Here is a 17,572-nt window from a genome sequence, read left to right on the forward strand (position 1 = left end):
ATGGACACCTCCCATGGGATCGGGTTGCTCCAATACCCATCCAACCTGGCCTTGAACACTTTCAGGGATGGGATGAGTATTTCCCAGATGTTGATGACTGAAGGCAGTTCCTAAGTTTCTCCTTTCTAGACAATCCACATATCCCCAGATGAGCCTGACCACCTCTTTCCTTAGTCCTTCGGTCACTAGTTTTGGCTGTGATTCACCTACCAGCCCTCTTGGCTACTGGCTGCGATGCCCTGCCGCAGCTGTGGCGATGCTGGGTACCTGGGATGTCTGTATCGCTTCCTCTGTTTTCCTTCCTGAAAGATTATAAATATTTTCTCACATAGCAAAGACCAAGCACACTAAGAAACAGACTCATTTTCTAGACGATAGGGAGAACAGAGTCCTCTGGGGTCCCTACTTTCTTCCTCCCTTCTGTCTTTCCAAGCAGAACCCGCTTCTCTCCGCTACACTGCAAAAAGCATTTTAGTTTTTGTCAGTTTGATTCTGCAGCTTTGAGTTTTCTTCCTCCTGGGCGACGTCTGCTCTTCTCATAGCTGTTTTATAGAAGGACTTGTGATTGTAAATGGCAAAGCGAAGGGAAAGGAAGTAAACCGGTTGTTGTGCCAGAATCCCTCCTGGCGCTCCTCCCACTTCTGTGTTCTCTTACGTTAGAAAGCTGGAATCAATCAGAAGTGAGCAGCACACTGGCGAACTGATGAAAGGGGAGCGGAACCAGCACTCTGGTCCCTTGCACTGGTATAAAATAGTGTAGTCCCATGCAGGCAACAGTTATCCTGAACTACAAGTGGTGGGGAAGGAGAATAGACTCTGAGTGTTTATTAGCAGTCATAACCTTAATCAAATAACACTCAAGGATATGTAAAGAAATCTGTTCCACCGCAGCCTCCCAAGCCAAATAAAGGAGTAAATGGGGCTTCTATCAAAAATCCCTTTTAAAACTCGTGCATGTTAGGTTCTAAAAAACATATCTCAATTTCTTGGGGAGCAGCCAGAGCTCCAGAGGAGCCGCCCAGATCAAACCAGTGGCCCACTGCGCCAAGCATTCAGCCTGCTGCTGTAATCAGCTCCAACACACCAAGAAAGGTGATACCCCAGAATAAACCTGCCTGTTTGGATGTTTGTGGAAGGAAGAGGATGCTCTTCCCTAAGCACCATCTCTACAGGCATCTCCCAGCTCAGAAAACTCAAACTACCCATGTCACTCTGCATAGCAGGAGCCTTGTTTGCTCTCTCTCCCTCCTCCATGGAGCTCCTTTAGTCCACATTTAAGTTTTATATAGAATTGCACGGAGGAAAAAAAGAACAGAAAAAAAGCAGGCTCTGTGTAATAGAGGTGCATGTAAATAATCACTGGCCTAATCCTCTTTGACAATGAAAGATATCCAACCAGAAAATGTTAACGTCTGTTCCTCAACCTGAAATTTAAGCACAAGGAAGTAGTGTCAAAAGGGGACTTGGGTTCCCATAAAAGCTCCTCTAATTCCAGGCCCTGGGCCCCCTCGCCAAAAAAACAGAGCAAACTTCCAGACATAACATCTGAGGAGTGCAGGCCTCACAAAGGGACTTGCTAACCTCTGCCAGAGAGACAACCCCCAGGAAAACAAGCAGAGCGGAGGAAGCCTTCAAGTGCAGATGAAGTACCTGCCACGGAGGAGAGGCACGCTTTGCATCAGAGATCCAGCAGCCCGGGGTACATTATCCCACCAGGGCTGGTGAAGCCCTCTCAGAGGAGTCATTTGAAACCAGACTGGAGATCCCTGGAGAAGGTTAGTGGCTGGAGTCTGTTCTCCTCTGATGAACAAAAGCACATCTCGGCTCTTGTGCAACAACCCTGAAGTTGATGCACAACAGAAGAATCTAGCTCGGTGCAGGCAGAGGAGCCCCTGGGCAGAGAGAGGTGGATTAAATAATCTAATTGGGGGTTCAATTCTCTTGCTTGATCGCTTCCATCCCACTGAGGATGTATAATGTTTGAGGTTCACCAGCATTGCATGGACAGGACTGAAAATCTTCCTGAAAGCAGCCCACGTGGGCTGGGGAGTGGAAGGCACCTCCAGCAGAGCGGGTGCTCGTCTCTGTGTGAGGATGCCTGAGGTTAAAACCTCCGTTGCAGTCAGTGATGATAGTAAAGAAGAGAAGCAGTAGCAGCCAAAGTTTGGGCTACTTTTAAGAGCAGAGGGCCAGATCAGGACATGGCTTCTGTTTTTTCACAAAGGAAGAGAAGACGGCATCGTCTTTCCCAGGGCTGGCAGCTAGTCTGCTGGGTTCCCTGCCTCCACCAACCCTGCCTTGCCTGCCCACAGCTCTGCAGCTCCTCGCAGCCTGCCAGGCCACCACGCTGCCAGGACTCAAATCGTGTTCTTCCAGGCGTGAAGCACCCTTGCAGGAACCTGCCAAGGGTAGGTCAGAGACCACCCTCACAGCAATGTCCCGTGGTCCATCAGAAAGTGCCTTTGCAGGGATAAGAACCGGTCCAGTTATTGCTCAAGAGGAATCCCAAACTTAAGAAGAGCTTTCTCCATAGCATGCACAAATATTCCCTCCAGCCTGGTTAAACCACCGGACTAAGGACTGGCTGGGGATGTGTGACCACCATAACTCAACAATCAGGTCCACGGGAGAGCAGGTAACTTCTTTGACTTGGTTTCTTCTATTACCTCAAACTGCACGGTCCCACAGGCTGGGTCAACCACTGGAGCTTCAGCTTTCAGCTGGTGCTCCGTGTCCCTACAGGTCCTGCCTGTGCTGCCTCTGGTCTGCAATACTTGCACGCTGCACCCTCTGCTTGCACAGAACGTGGTGACATCCTGATGAAAGAGAAATATTAGGAGGAAAGTGTTGGGAAAATGGGCAACAGCCGTCATAGAGCAAAGCTGCTTAGTTGCAGGACTTCACGCTTTCCCCTCTTGCCGTAAGCTGGGCTGACTGCATTTCGTCTTTCTTTACCAAGAGCCTTCAGAAACAAGACTCCACTGGTATTAAATTCCCGCTGTGTGCGACAGTATCCCTCCCCATTACACTGGGGAGTTTCTCTGCACTGGTTGGGAATTTTCCGATGAGATGGTTTCTCATCGGAAAATGCCGATACACTGAAATCAAAGTCCTTTGTGGGAACGTACCAGTTTCAGGGACTCTTTCATGGGAAAATTTTCTTCAAAGCCAGGCTGGAGCTTTCTGCCTGAGAAGCGTCAGCAAGGGCACTATGCACCCATCACCCCATCACCTGGCAGAACCGGCGTCCCCCTGGATGGGGACACCAAAAACTTCTCTGCGTTTTCTTCTCCTCACAATGAGTACCTCTCACTTTTCTGCAGGGCACAGGCATGAGATTTATTTTACCTCTTAGAAATGCTGTAGATTGAGATTAGATCTTGGGAGGAAATGTTTTACTTTGAGGGTGGGGAGGCCCTGGCCCAGGTTGCCCAGAGCAGTGGTGGCTGCCCCATCCCTGGAGGGGTTCCAGGCCAGGTTGGATGAGGCTTGGAGCCCCTGATCCAGTGGGAGGTGTCACTGCCCATGGCAGGGGGTGGAACTGGATGGGCTTTGAGGTCCCTTCCAGCCCAAAACATTCCATGATTCAGAGATACAGAGACTTCAGCCCTGTGGGCAGAACACCATCTCAGGCCATGAGGAAGGGCAGATCTGGGTGTGAAGCCATACTCGCCAGCAATGTGTCTTTTCTGGATCACCAGCTTTTCCCACGAAAAACTGGGCAGAGCCTTAGGATCAGCCTGAAGTGGGGCTGGAAAAGGGCTCAAATGTGGGACAAGCTCCCATCTGAGAGGTGCCCCTTGTCGTGCACAGAGCTCTAGCACTAGGTGTGGTGGCGTGGTGGGGTTCACCAGTATCCCCCTGTCCTCGGTGGTGTTCCCCTGTCCCTCTCAGGCTCTGCGGTGGCTGAGACAACAGCACCATCTCGTGCCTCACCTTGGCCTGCGGAAAAAATGGAAGGGACAGCCCCGAAGCTCCCTCTCGTGGTTCCTGACACGAGGAGGTCGCATCAGTCAGGAGCAGATGTTTCTCTGCACGTCTCTTGATGTGCAAGGGTTTGAAAGCAGGTGTGAGTGCAAACCTGACCTTGCAGCTTCCAGGCTTCCCAAACCGAAGCATTTCAGAGAAACCATTCCTGGACATGGCAGGACACGGCAGGTTTGTGCTTCATCTGCCCCCAACTCCATCCACAGCAGTTAGGGTCCACGCGAGGACATTGTGCAGGCAAAGGTTTATGCTCTGGGCAGCCAAGTCTGGAGTTGATAGCTCAGTCCTGCGGCTGCAAAACATGGCACATTATTTCGGGGGCTAAATCTGCACTAAATCTTTTCCTAAATGAACATCTGAAGGGCTGTGCTCCTTCAAGAGATGTTCAGAGCCAAGGGAGGTGTCTCCATCTGTGACCTGCTGCTGCGGTGCTGGGGCCCGTAAGCGCTAACCTTACAGGCAGAATTAACTTAAACTACCAACTTCTTTGGCAGTTTAAGGTGTTTCAGGATACTTGCTGCAAACACGCTGTCGCAACATGGCTGCAAGGCTTCCAACACCTGCGGTTTCAAAGCCAACACTTTGAAGTCAGCACAGACCTGGAAGGGATTTGCTCCTATGAAGCTGTCCCTATTCTTTCCCAAGTGATTTCTTCCCCTGCTGCAACCACTTTCTCATTTCTCATTGTGAAGAAATCGGGTCCTTCTGAAGTTTTTCCCCAGAATGACCCAGAGGGCTGGTAGATTGCAAAACGTCCTCATGCTGTCTTATCTGCCAGTGCTTGTGCTGCACTCCAGGCTAAATACAGCCGCTGCCAAGCAGAAAAGATGAACTTTCTTTCAAGGACAATACGATCTACAGACCAAGCGCAAGGAGCTTTTTTTAGGGTTTTAGTAGCTTTAGATGTAGCCTAAAGATGAAGCCTAAAGATGAAGCTCCATCTTTTCCACCTGAGAATAGTAATGGCAGTAGTCCTGCTCTCCCCTGTTGTTCTCATATTCGGACCTTTTGGGTTACCTGATCTGCATTCCTCTCCCCTACCCACATAATTTTCCTCTCAAGCTACAATAAAGAAGTGCAATTTTCAGTCCTATTCCCCTTCTTCCCTCCACATAATCTCACTTTTTCATAGAATCATAGAATTGCTAGGGTGGAAAAGAACTTTGAGATCATCAAGCCCAACCGTACCTGTCCACTACTAAACCACATCCCTGAGCAATTCATGTACCTGTCTTTTAAATCCCTCCAAGGATGGGGACTCCACCACCTCCCTGGGCAGCCTCTGCCGGTGCCTGAGAACCCTTCAAGTGAAGACATTTTTCCTAATATCCAATCTAAACCTCCCCTGGTGCAACTTGAGGACATTACCTCTTGTCCTATCACTTGTTACTTGGGAGAAGGGACCAGCACCCACCTCTCTAAACCCTCCTTTGTTGTAAACAGTGATAAGGTCTCCCCTCAGCCTCTTTTTCTCTAGGTTAAAAGCCATTCCTAACTCTGCGCTGCGCAACCGTGCTCAGCCCTTCTGAGTCCTTGGCTTCCTACAAGCATGGGGCTCTTGCCGACGCTGCTCTCCAACTTCATGGAGATGCTTTACCGAGGCTGCCAGCCAGGATCTTACCACGCTGGACTAGCACAAGCCTAGCATTGTGAGTTAAGCCTGCCTTCCCGCGTCCCTTGCCACACACGCTGAACCTTCCAGGGAAGACCGCGCCTGACGGCGTGCCAGCCTTGTTGTTCACTATCGATGAGATAATGTCTCTTAAATCTGGATCCCTGAAACGAGGACGTTCAACCCCCTCTTGCCTGTGGCTGCGTTCCAATTTCAGGACAGAAATGACCAGAAGAAATACGAGAGGTTAGTGACATTCTTGGCTTGGAAATCGTCAGCCTGTCGTGGAAAGGAATGTGATCAAAAAGAGACTTTGCTGGTGTTTACTTCCAAGGCCCTGATGTGTGATGCACTTTAATACACGCTGTTCTAATGCAGCTTTTCGGCTTCAGGTGAACTTTGCTGAAGGGGGTGGAACAGGTTATTTTGGTTGGTGGAGTATATTGGGTCAAGAACAGCCCTTAAAAAGGATCGCAGAGCTTCCCACCTATTTATACCCTGGACACTGTTTTCCTCAGGAGATGAAAACCAAGGGATGGACAAGCCCTGCATCCTTCTTTTCCATGCAGGTGGTGGCAGGAATGTTGCCAAATGCTATTTTGAGTGCCTGCCTCAGGGATAAAGGGATTTTTCATACGGTCCATAGAGATTGTTCTGGAAATGCACATGAACATTTGGAACTGGATGATCTTTAAGGTCTATTCCAACTCAACCCATTCTATCAATCTGGGATAAAGCTCTTGAAACGAGTAAGGATGCGTTTGTGCTGAAAGGTGTTGAAAATGACAGCCATAAGCTAGTTTATTAGAATTCACTGGCACGGACAAAACCAAATGCACAGAGCCCAGAGCAGACCTGCTTCAATAAAAGCCCATTGCCTTTCGAGATGGTGATGAAGTGCAGTGCTAGGAAGGCTCTTTACCAGTCAGTCACGCTGGGAAAGCTCCAGTTTCTTTGTCTTCATCACTTCATCACAAAAGGAGCAACAAGAAGCAATCTCCATCCTCTCAGAGTTATTCAATTGTTCCAACAGCCTTTCTTTCTAGAGGAGCCACTTCCTCTCCCAAGGCCACGTCTGGAGGGGCACGGGAGGTGAGAAAGAAAGCGTGCTGCTGGTGTGCTGGTGTTTGCAGCACGTCTATGCTGGAGACAAGGGAGGAATCCAAGAATCTTTATCAGCCTAAACAGACAAAAAACGTAGACGAGATCCCTACCAGCGCAGGAGCCCGCTCCTGTCGCACAAATGAATTCCTCCATCAGCCTCAACTGTACAGAAAGCTGATAACATCGGAGAATCTGTCAGGAAGAGGAGATTACAGAGCGCTAATGCTTTAAAAGGCCTCAGAGTTCCCTCAGCGGATGCAAACATGAGCAAAGTGGAGAATATGCTGCAGACAGCCCATCCAGCAGCATTTTTGCAATAAATAAGTCTTGAGTGCTCTCAGCCATCAGACGGAGGGCACGAGCTGTCAGTGCAGGGAGCGCTCAGCTCAGTTAACTGTGCTGGGAGCAGCATGTCCTGCACTCTGCACCAGCCAGACACAGAAAGGATGAGCCATCAACCTGACAACCTGATCTTTAATACAGGCACAGCTCATATCGTTCTTTCTCACCATCCTATATCGCGACAGCTCCCAAAACACCCTGAAATGGCATCACATTTCCAAGGGACATGGCTCATAGCTGCCCTTACGGCGCTGTGCACATCACTGCCTCACAGGAATCGAGTGAAGCTATTAAATATCAAGCACTTGCCATGAAGTTGACATTTCTAATCCCCACGCTGCCTTCTCTTTTCACACACTGGTGGCTGGGCCCTTTCCCCACTGCGAGGGGCTTTTCGCCCCCCTCCCCATTTCCCCAGCCTTATTGCTCCCTCCCACTCGCAGCCGAGAATTAAAAATAATAAAGGGCCCTTGAACCGGAGGGGGAGCGTCTGGTGGTGAGGGGGAAAGACCAGGTTCCTTGTTTGAGTCCAGGATTCATCTACCTCTCCCCGCAGAGATAAAGAGGCCCTTTCACCCCAGCAACCAGAAGGTTGAAGCTGGATATGTGCTTACCAGCGTGGCCGTGGCTGGGAGCTGCCAGCCTGGGGTCTGACGGCGGTGACATTTCTACTTCAGATTAGACGGTACGGTGCGAAAACGCATTAGAGTTGCTGGGGAGACTGCCCCTTCATAAGGCTGCGCGCTTGGGAGCGAGCCGCTGTAGCTATGAAACCGGACCACAGCGTGGCTTCAGCCCCTTTCTGCAGATTAAGGTTAATAAGAGCCTCCCCAGCCCGCCGTGCCCACCGCGCGATCCCAGCGGAGAGCAGACCGGACGGAGGTGGGAGCCCAGCGCCTCTAATATCCCCACCGGCGAGCGCGCTGTGCCCCGGCTTTTGTTCTCCGCTTCTGCTCAGTGATTTTCATTACAAATATCCTCTTATCATGCACGCATGGGGGTGGGAGAGGGGGGAGCGAGCCCACACAAAGAGAAAGAAAAGGCTGCTTGCTGGAAAACCAGTAATTACAGGGCTTGGGCTTTCCTTGGGGAGGATTCATATGGATTCGACATGGCAGTGTTTCACACGTACGGCCCCTCCGGGGGCAAGCTCCTGGTTCGATTTCATTATCGGCAAGCTGGGCTGCCAGGGGAACTTTTGCCCCGAAATGAGTTCTCAAAAGGGGACAGTTGCACTTCTTTTATTATTTCCTTTGAAAGCAATTTCGCTGGTGCCCCCAGAAGCCCCCACGGTCGCTCAGGCGCGCGATGGGAGAGCGCAAATGCCGAGTTGGCTTGTCATCACAGCGCTGCCGCAGCCAGCAAGTATGGGAAATCTTACATGTGGTCACCACCTACTTCAGCAAAATCTGGAGGTGTTGAATCAACCCTTCAAACACCTTCTAACCCCGTCCGTGACTTGTGAAGTCTGTGCTCTCGAGGTGCTTCTAAAGATAAGCAAATTCTCGGTCCTCTTACAAGGAAGGTAAAACAACCCACATATAAATAGATGCAAGTAAAGAGAGGAAATTCAGATGAGATCTTAAGAAGAAATGTTTTGCTGTGAGGGTGGGGAGGCCCTGGCCCAGGTTGCCCAGAGCAGTGGTGGCTGCCCCATCCCTGGAGGGGTTCCAGGCCAGGTTGGATGGGGCTTGGAGCCCCTGATCCAGTGGGGGGTGTCCCTGCCCATGGCGGGAGGTGGGACTGGATGGGCTTTAAGGTCGCTTCCCACCCAAACCACTCTATGATTGTATGATTCTAAAGCCTTACGGGACTGAAACGTGACCTTTTGTATTCCCTTGCCACAGGGATTGTGTGACTTTGTCCAGTTCAAGCTGAATGAGTTGGCAGAGCACCCAGGGCTTTACAGTGTTAGGAGGTCTGCACGGCGCTGATTCAGGTTATCAACGCGATTTTACAGCTGGGTGAAACAACTGCAAACAACCATAACAAGTTCATGCTGGAGGTCCAAAAGAAAAGGAAACCAAACTGCCTATTCCCTGCCCAAAAGACGTGTTGGCAACAGACACCTCTCCTATTCACCAACACATCCTTGTATATTGTACACAAATCCGAAGAGGGCACGTTAGGGGTCATTTTGCACAATTCCTCTGGTGAATGCATCTTGGGGCCAGTTTTTCACCTTCCTCAGTGTTTGACCAAAAGCTCTGGGGCATTTGTAGGACACCTTACAGTGGCAGAACTGATGTCGAGAACCAGAAAACTCTGTAGGAGAGATGTTTCTTCCACTAGCACATGGACTTCTAGGCAAGCTACCCTGATCCTTGGTGGTTTTATGTTGCATACAAGGACCCACATCGACGCACTGCAGCCTCAGATGTGGGGAACACCCATTTGACAACAAATACTAAGAAAGCTGCTGCTGTGGACGGAGTCTCACAACACTAGAAGTCACCCCTGTCCCTGAAGGTTCACAAACTCAAGCCGTACCTATTTTTTTCTAGGTGCCGGGATCCATTATTCCTGGGCCAAATACAAAGCAGGGAGTTGGGCTGTAGCTTAGGTTTCAGGTCACCCTGATCTGCTGCTAGAAGAGTCCCAGTTTATGGTTTGGTTCCTTGTAAAGGCAGAACCATTTGCAAAACTCAGACTCAAGCCCTGCATTTGGTTTCCAAACATCCTGAATTTTGCTTCAGTTCTACTTCTTAATTCCCATCGCCTTTTCTTTCTCTCCTTATTTACTTCTTAATTTCCATGGGTCTTAATTTCCTGCACCTGAGCCCCGCTGAGACCAGGCTCTGCCTACATGGGATTGCACGCTACAGCCCTTCCCTCTTGAGGGAAAGGTCAGGAACGGAGGTTTAGCGTGCGAGAAGAAAGGCAGCAGCAGACAGACGGAGAGCCCTCATAAAGATCTGGCTGTGAGCCTCTCTGAGAAAATGTCAGGTTGGGGAGGCTATAATAGCTTTAATCTGCAGTACAAGGGGATTAAAAGACTCGTTCTCACAGGACAAAAAAGAAAGGAGCAGAGCGGAAGGAGCAGAACAAGGGGAAAATGAAGGCTGCAAGGGGAGGAAGGGAGAAAGTTAAAGAGCTCAACTGTAAAGAGCATCGGGATTTAAAGAGCTCCGTCTTCCAGTGCAATAAATGTGAAGTGGCCTGCATGGAAAAAGGGCTTTAGCCAATGGCTTCGCTTTTTCACACTATGCACACACACTTCAGCCTTCTTCAATCAAGGCAACTTGTTATGTTTGGCTTTGTTGATTTTCAGGGCCAAAGGAGTAGGAGGGGGAACCAGAAGGTTAATGAGGCTCTGCCAGATGCGATGCTCAAGAGGAGCGGGGGGCATTATATTTTTTAAAGAGTGGTTTATGGTCTTTGATCCTCGCCCCTGCTGTCCCCCCTCCAGCACGTCCCTCAAACTCCGGTCATCCTTGAGGGCCATGGAAGAGTGAAGGGGCCTGGGAACAGGAAGGAAGTACTCTGAATTGCAGGACGCTCTCCTCAAGTACTCCTTGAGCAACCTTTTCAGCAAGGCCAGGGGATGAAGAGAGTGTAACTGAAAGGGTAAGGAAAGAAGACGACTTTAAATACTTCTCAAAAGGACAAAAAAACCAACCCAGTGCATCAATTGCAGGAAATATAAAGGCCAATGAGCCACCAATACAGCCAAGCAAGCTGCACTCCAAAAGGGAAACCAGGTACTCAAAGCCAGCTTTTAGCATTGCTCATGTCCTGCAGGAAGCAGGGTTTCTTAGGGCTGGATGCTCACCTCAAACCAAGGTAGGACTGCCATGCTACATTAGCAGGGAGATTTGGATATAGTTAGATTTGGACACTGCCTGTGTACTCCTTGAAAACAAGAGGACTCTTCCCCCACCTGGAATTAAGGACATACCTTATCCTTCAAAAATCTTTGAAGAAATGGCAACCTAGGAAGGTAAGATACCCACCCAGGAGGCCTGAGTTTCCTCCCGTGAACACAATCACAACCTAAGGCACTCTTGAGAGGAGAGAATTGTCGAATCATAGAATGGTTTGGGTTGAAGGGACCTTAAAGATCATCTAATTCCAACTCCTCTGCCATGGGCAGAGACACCTCCCACTGGATCAGGGGCTCCAAGCCCCATCCAACCTGGTGTTGAACACCTCCAGGTTTGGGGCAGCCACAACTTCCCTGTGCAACCTGGGCCACGGCCTCCCCACCCTTAGCATGAAGAATTGCTTCCTAATGTCCAATCTAAATGTTCCCCCTTCCAATCTAAAGCCACTTCCCCTTGTCCTGTCATTCCATGTCCTTGTAAAAAGCCCCTCCCCAGCTTTCCTGGAACCCATTTTAGTACTGGAAGCTGCTCCAAGGTCTCCCTGGAACCCTCTCTTCTCCAGGCTGAACAACCCCAACTCTCTCAGCCTGTCCTCATAGCAGAGGTGCTCCAGCCCACAGATCATCTCCACGGCCTCCTCTGGACCTGTTCCAACAGTTCCATTTCCTTCTTTTGTTGAGGATTCCAGAACTGGACACAGGACTCCAGGTGGGGTCTCACAAGAACAGAGCAGAGGGAGAGAATCCCCTGCCTTGACCTGCAGGCCACTCTTCTTTTGATGCAGCCCACTGCAACACTTGCTCCGAGCTTTTATGCCACCACCTTCCCAGTTCACCAGGCTTACACTCCAAGAATGATGCTCTGGGACACCACCGAATATCTAAGGCAGGTTCTCCTTACTATGGTAGCAGCTCAGCCCAGCGCTGGGGCTAGTTTGTGCTCTGCACACGAGTTGTACTCAGAGGGGAAAAAATAAAAAGGCTTTGTAACATAATAAGCAAGTTCCAGACAGGAATTAGAGTACAGCATATCCAGCGGAGACAGCGGGCTGGAGTGGCATTAAGGTAGGAAGAATATAATTATCTGAACTGGACTGCAGCCAAGATAATGATATCAATTTAGTTTAAGAAAGCCAGAAGTGCCAAAACCTGGATTTCACATTCACATCCAGAAGATGGCAAATCACAGCATCCCGATTCTACTCTTCTTGCTGGAAGGAAATGTCTCCCGATAGCTTTTTACACCCAATAGCTACTGCCTCTGCCCACGATAGGAAAGCTCACCCTCAACTTCACGCCCGATGCCATCCCAATGCACAGCCCTGTAGCTACCGACGCTCTGCTACGAGGTATGCATTTCCGAGGCAATGCCTGCACCTTGCAGTACAGAGAAAACACGATCCCGCTCCCTGTAACTCGCCCGCAGGCAATAAAGCCATGCTCAGTCACAAATAGAGTCACAAGCAAGCTTCCTAGTTCGATCTGGTATTAATTATCCTCTGCTCTGCAGAGATAAATGCTTAATCCTCTGGCTGTTGACACTGGAAAGGGACCAACCTACCCCAGGGTGGATATTATACAGGGGAACTTGGCGTCAGCTATGAGCCCCGCATCATGTGCTGTACAAATGTGCACTGGCTTGTAGGTAATGGATTTCATAGGATGCATGGGATCTTTCTTCTGCAGAGCTAATCCAGAATAACACATGACCCAAGCATTCACTGTATCAGGTTTTGCTTCCTCCCTCTGTTTTTCTTCTTCGACACAATATTTCAGAACTCATGTGGAATTTCTCATTTTCAGACATTCTCTGTTTCCTTACAGCTTACCAGTTTTCCTCCTCCAGGACTGATATCAAGGTGAACTTCCATCTGGTGCCCAAGGGATGTGGAGATGGGTCCTCATAAGCCCCGCTTCTCTTGAGTGTCTTTCACTTCCTTCCAGGAGAAAGGCCAAAGATCTCCATATTGCTTCTCTGGTTTCACACTTGCTGGAAAGCCTAAACCAAGATGTTGGTTTGTCAGGAAAAAAAGGAGCAATGCTGATGCTACCACAAATGGGAGAGCTGTTATTTCCGACCAGGCTGATAAGGACTTGCGTCCTTCCCTTATCTGAGCAGTCTGGGCTCAGCCTTTGCGCTGCAGTGAGGCTTCCAGCCTCGACAGCTGAACCCTTGCTTTCTTTTGGCCACAGCCTCCCCACCAACGCCACCGTGTGCCAAACCAAACCCACCAGCCCTGCTGCCCTAGCCAGGCATTTTGGGACACTTGGGAAAATTGGATATTAGGAAAAACATCTTTACTGAAAGAATGGTGAAGCACTGGCAGTGGGGGAGTCCCCGCCCCTGGAAAGGTTAAGAAACCGCGTAGACATGGTACTTTGGGACATGGTTTAGTAGGCATGGTGGGCTTAGGGCTGATGGTTGGCCTGGATGATCTTAAAGGTCTTTTCTGACCTTAGTGATTCTACGGTTCTGTGCCTGCCCCATCCCTTCCCACTCCCACCCTCTCTTCTCAAGGGTTGCCTGACAAGCAGTTTCTTAGCAAAGGTGAATTTTAAACCCCAACACAGAAACAAGTTTGAAATGGAGTATTATTGTACAGAAAGTCAGACCACGAGACACAAACACTTGGAAGCATGGTTTTGCTCCCCATTTAACAACAAACACGTTCTCAGGATAGCGCTTCTTCTACTGACTTGAAAGGCTGCACTCACAAGTAGCTGATACAAGGGCTGGAATACAAGAAATGCAACAGGGAACCAGTGCATGGTGGCTCTTTCTTCCCCCCAAAAACAATCTAAACCCAAGCTCTGGTTCAACACAACAACTACTTTAGCTTGTGGTGGTGCCTTGAAGCTCTGTACCACTGCATAGTGAGTTGGACACAGACACACACACAAGCAGCCCCTGCTTCCAGAGAGCTCGCAGTGTATCCAGCCAGTGCTGGGGGAAACTGAGGCAAGGGGAGATGAAACGCTTTCCTCAGTGCCACACAGTCAGCACATGGCAGGCTGGACTGCGTCCAGCAGGACCCAGAGAAGTGAGTTCCCACCAGAAGCACGTGCTGCTCTGTACCCAATATGACAAGAGCCTGCAACTTTTTCTCAAGATCTGTCTGCTTCCACCACTTTCCCTTCAGTAAGGGGCGACTGAAGCCTTCTACACAAATTCCTGCAGAAAGAGGGGTTATTGGTGGACAGCGGCTGAACACGAGCCAGCAGTGGCCCAGGTGGCCAACGGCATCCTGGCTTGGATCAGAAACAGTGGGTCAGCTGGAGCAGAAGTGATTGTGCCCCTGTACTCAGCACTGGTGGGGCTCCACCTCAAATCCTGTTCAGTTTTGGGCCCCTCACTCCAAGAAGGACAATGAAGGGCTGGAGTGTGTCCAGAGAAGGGGAATGGAGGTGGGGAAGGATCTGAAGAACAAGGATTCTGGAGGAGCAGCTGAGGGCCCTGGGGCTGTTTAGCCTGAAGAAAAGGAGGCTGAGGGGAGACCTCATTGCTCTCTACAACTGCCTGAAAGGAAGGTGTAGTGAGGCAGGTGCTTGACTCTTCTTCCAAGTAAGAAGTGATAGGATGAGAGGGAATGGCCTTAAGTTGCTCCAGGGTAGGTTTAGGTTGGATATCAGGAAGAGTTTCTTCCCTGAAAGGGTTCTCAGGCACCAGCAGAGGCTGCCCAGGGAGGTGGTGGAGTCTCCATCCCTGGAGGGATTTAAAAGACAGGTGGATGAGGTGCTCAGGGATCTGGTTTAGTAGTAAAGAGGTATGGTCAGACTCAGTGATCTCAAAGGTCTTTTCAAACCACGCGATTCTACGATTCTAAGAGGGAGCTTGCTGGGAGTGTTACACACAGAATGAGTTAAAAGAGTGAGGTTTTTTTTGTTTTCCTGGGTTGTTTTACTAAAGCAGCATTTCTACTCTTAGTCCAATGGAAATAAACTTCCAGCCCAGCTGAATGCAGAATTTTGCTTTTGCCACCAACATGCTCTAGTTAACTTGAAAATTATACTGAGGCAAAAAACTGGCATTAGAAAAAAGCTGAAGTTTTTATTGTATTTTGTATTCCTTTAAAAAAAAAAGATACCAAGAGGGGCCACTTGTTCCTATGCAGCTCCCTGGGAGCTTCATCTCAGCTGTGAGAATAGACTAAGGGCTGTGAAGGAGAGAATGGGAGCTTGTAGCCCAGGCAGTAAGATCAGGAGAAAGGGCTCCAGCAGCCCTGGTTTGTGCTTTCCTCACTCTAAGAAAAGAAAGGGGGTTCTGGAGATAAAAACAAAGATCTCACAATCCAAATCCCTGGGGTCTTTTCCCAACTCTGCCGCTGACTTCAGAGCATGTGCAAGTCAAACTATTTCATCTCTCTCTGTCCCAGCTTCTCCCACGTAAACACAGAGGAGATGTTGCTACTTCACCAGGCGAGCAAGTTTGCCAAACACAGGTTTTGTGGGCCCTTTGTGAAAGCACACACTCCAAACAGTTGTCTGGTACAACCACAAATCATTGTCTCACCATCCTGGTGAAAATATTTCTCCCAGGACACACATCAAAACAGGCCACCAAACTGGTCTGTTGGTGCACATTCTCCGTGTCCATCTGCCCTGTCACAAACCTGACAGACGGGCAACATAAAATCACTAAAGTCTGGGATGGCTCAGAAAAGCAGCTGCCAAATGGATGTGCCATTCTGTGCTGAGTGGCACTGGATATTGTGGCCGGACGAGCTCTCTAGAGCCGTGTGCACAGAGCTGTTCCAAAAGCAGACATAATAAAACCAAAGCGCCACAACTTTGCAATCAACAACAGAGCCACAGTGCTGCTCTCAAGCCCGTTGCTGTGGTCCAGCCCGCTGGCTGTCCATGACTGCATCCTGTATTCCTCCCGGACCCAGAGGCGCTTGCTCCTCTTCCGGAGCTTCCTGCGACAAGCACTTTTCTGCAGGAGCTGATTTACTGCTGCATATCTCACGTGGGGCAGCTCCTCTTCTCTTGTGCCTTCCAGGGGACAGTCTTGGGGACTAAAAAGTGACTCAGCAGGCAAAATACAAGGTAATCCTAAAGTCCAGCTAAGCTACCATTCCTCTTTAGGCTGGTGTCAGTTCTCTTCTCCCGGACCATGGCCCACCCTGCCTGCATCCTACTGTTCAAGCAGCAAAAGATGCCGAAAGAAGACCATGTTGGAACAGTGGCAGTGGGAGGCAGCTTATCTTTGTCCCTAAGGCAAGACAGCAGCTTTGATTTCTGTGCTGCTTTTGACCTCCCAGTTATTCAGGCATCAGGGAAGGGTCCCTGACACTGACTTCAGCGCTGTCACCACATCTCCATGCTCCATTCTCTCCCCATCTTCCTTGTGGTAAAAGATGGTGCAGCGCAGACATAGGCTGCTCAGAGAACAGGGACGGCATTTGGTCCTCCCTTCACCTGTCCTGGAGAAACATCTATCAACAAGACATGGTCACATCAAAGTCTCTGCACGCCAGTGCCAGGCAGAGCCTGAGGGCATAGAAGCAAATCTTAGGTGACGTCTGCCTTTAGATGTCAGAGATGTTCAGAACTGTGGGGCAAGACAACAGGGCTTGTGGGCAGCCTGCACATCCTTCTCGGATTGTCCAGCTCAGCTGAGGCCAGGCATCTTCATTCCAGGCTCTCCATCAGGTCAGCAATGGAACAGACGCCATAGGGCAGAACAAGCATCTTCAGCTCCTGACACTGGGTTTAATCCATCACCCAGCCAAACCAGAGAAGCCTGGAAGCAGCCTCATTTAGCACTGGCTGGAAAAACTCTTTATGAGAAGCTCCCAGACATGTTCAGTAAACACTGAAAATCAAATCAACCCATGTCTGTGGCCGCTTCTCTCCTTCACCGTTGGCTACACCAGCCCAGTTAATGTGCTGAAATGACTGCTCTGTCCAGGCCAGTAGAGGCAGACGGCGCGACAGCTGCGGTCTTGAGCCCATCGCTGGAGCCCTTCAGAACCAAGAACTCCAGCAGAATGTCCAACAGGCAGAAAACCAGGTGCCTGAAATGGAGAGAAGACAAAGCTTAGGCTGGGCAGGGCACAGGGGAGCTGGGAGATCAGCTCTAGACACGCAGAAGCCAAAGCTCATGCAAGGAAGAAGAATTCTGACTGCCATCAAGGCAAAGAAAAAAGACCTCACACCATAGAAGAAATTTTTCAAGGGATGGTTCAGGTTTGTTTCCACCCTTCAAGCAGTGGGTGTCTGAAGCTGCTGAGCAACACAGAAAACACAAATGCACCTGACAGATTGAGAGAGTTGGGGTTGTTCAGCCTGGAGAAGAGAAGGCTACAGGCAGACCTTAGAGCAGCTTCCAGGACTGAAAGGGGCTCCAGGAAAGCTGGGGAGTGAGTTTTTACAAAGGCATGGAGTGATAGGGTGGACTTTAAATTGGAAGGGGGAATATTTAGATTCAACATGAGGAAGGAATTCTTCACAGTAAGGGTGGGAAGGCCCTGGCCCAGGTTGCCCAGAGCAGTGGTGGCTGCCTATCCCTGGAGGGGTTCCACGCCAGGTTGGATGGGGCTTGGAGCCCCTGATCCAGTGGGAGGTGTCCCTGCCCGTGGCAGGGGGTGGGACTGGATGGGCTTTGAGGTCTCTTCCAACCCAAACCAGTCTATGGCTATCTCCTGGAGTGAGGTGGCATATGCATTTCTCTACAGTTCATCACAAAACCACTGCTTTCCAAA

General features: G+C 49.9%; 1 protein-coding gene across 5 annotated transcripts in view; it reads right to left on the reverse strand.

Annotated features, from left to right (window-relative positions):
* The window catches only part of SNX19 (sorting nexin 19), a 138,518-nt gene that overhangs the window by 98,031 nt on the left and 22,915 nt on the right, over positions 1-17,572 (reverse strand). For 3 of the 5 annotated variants that reach the window (XR_008453427.1, XR_008453425.1, XR_008453426.1), the window contains exon 11: positions 12,698-12,867. Coding sequence is in view for 2 of the 5 variants with exons in the window: in XM_054087083.1 (XP_053943058.1) it covers positions 12,723-12,867 (145 nt within the window). In the remaining 3 variants the exon portion in view is untranslated. Of the gene's footprint in view, positions 1-12,131; positions 12,868-13,392; positions 16,886-17,572 lie in introns of those variants that run through there. The other 2 variants (XM_054087083.1, XM_054087084.1) reach the window with 2 other exon arrangements.

This window comes from Cuculus canorus, chromosome 23 (genome assembly GCF_017976375.1).
Source record: "Cuculus canorus isolate bCucCan1 chromosome 23, bCucCan1.pri, whole genome shotgun sequence".
Classification (NCBI taxonomy): Eukaryota; Metazoa; Chordata; class Aves; order Cuculiformes; family Cuculidae; genus Cuculus; species Cuculus canorus.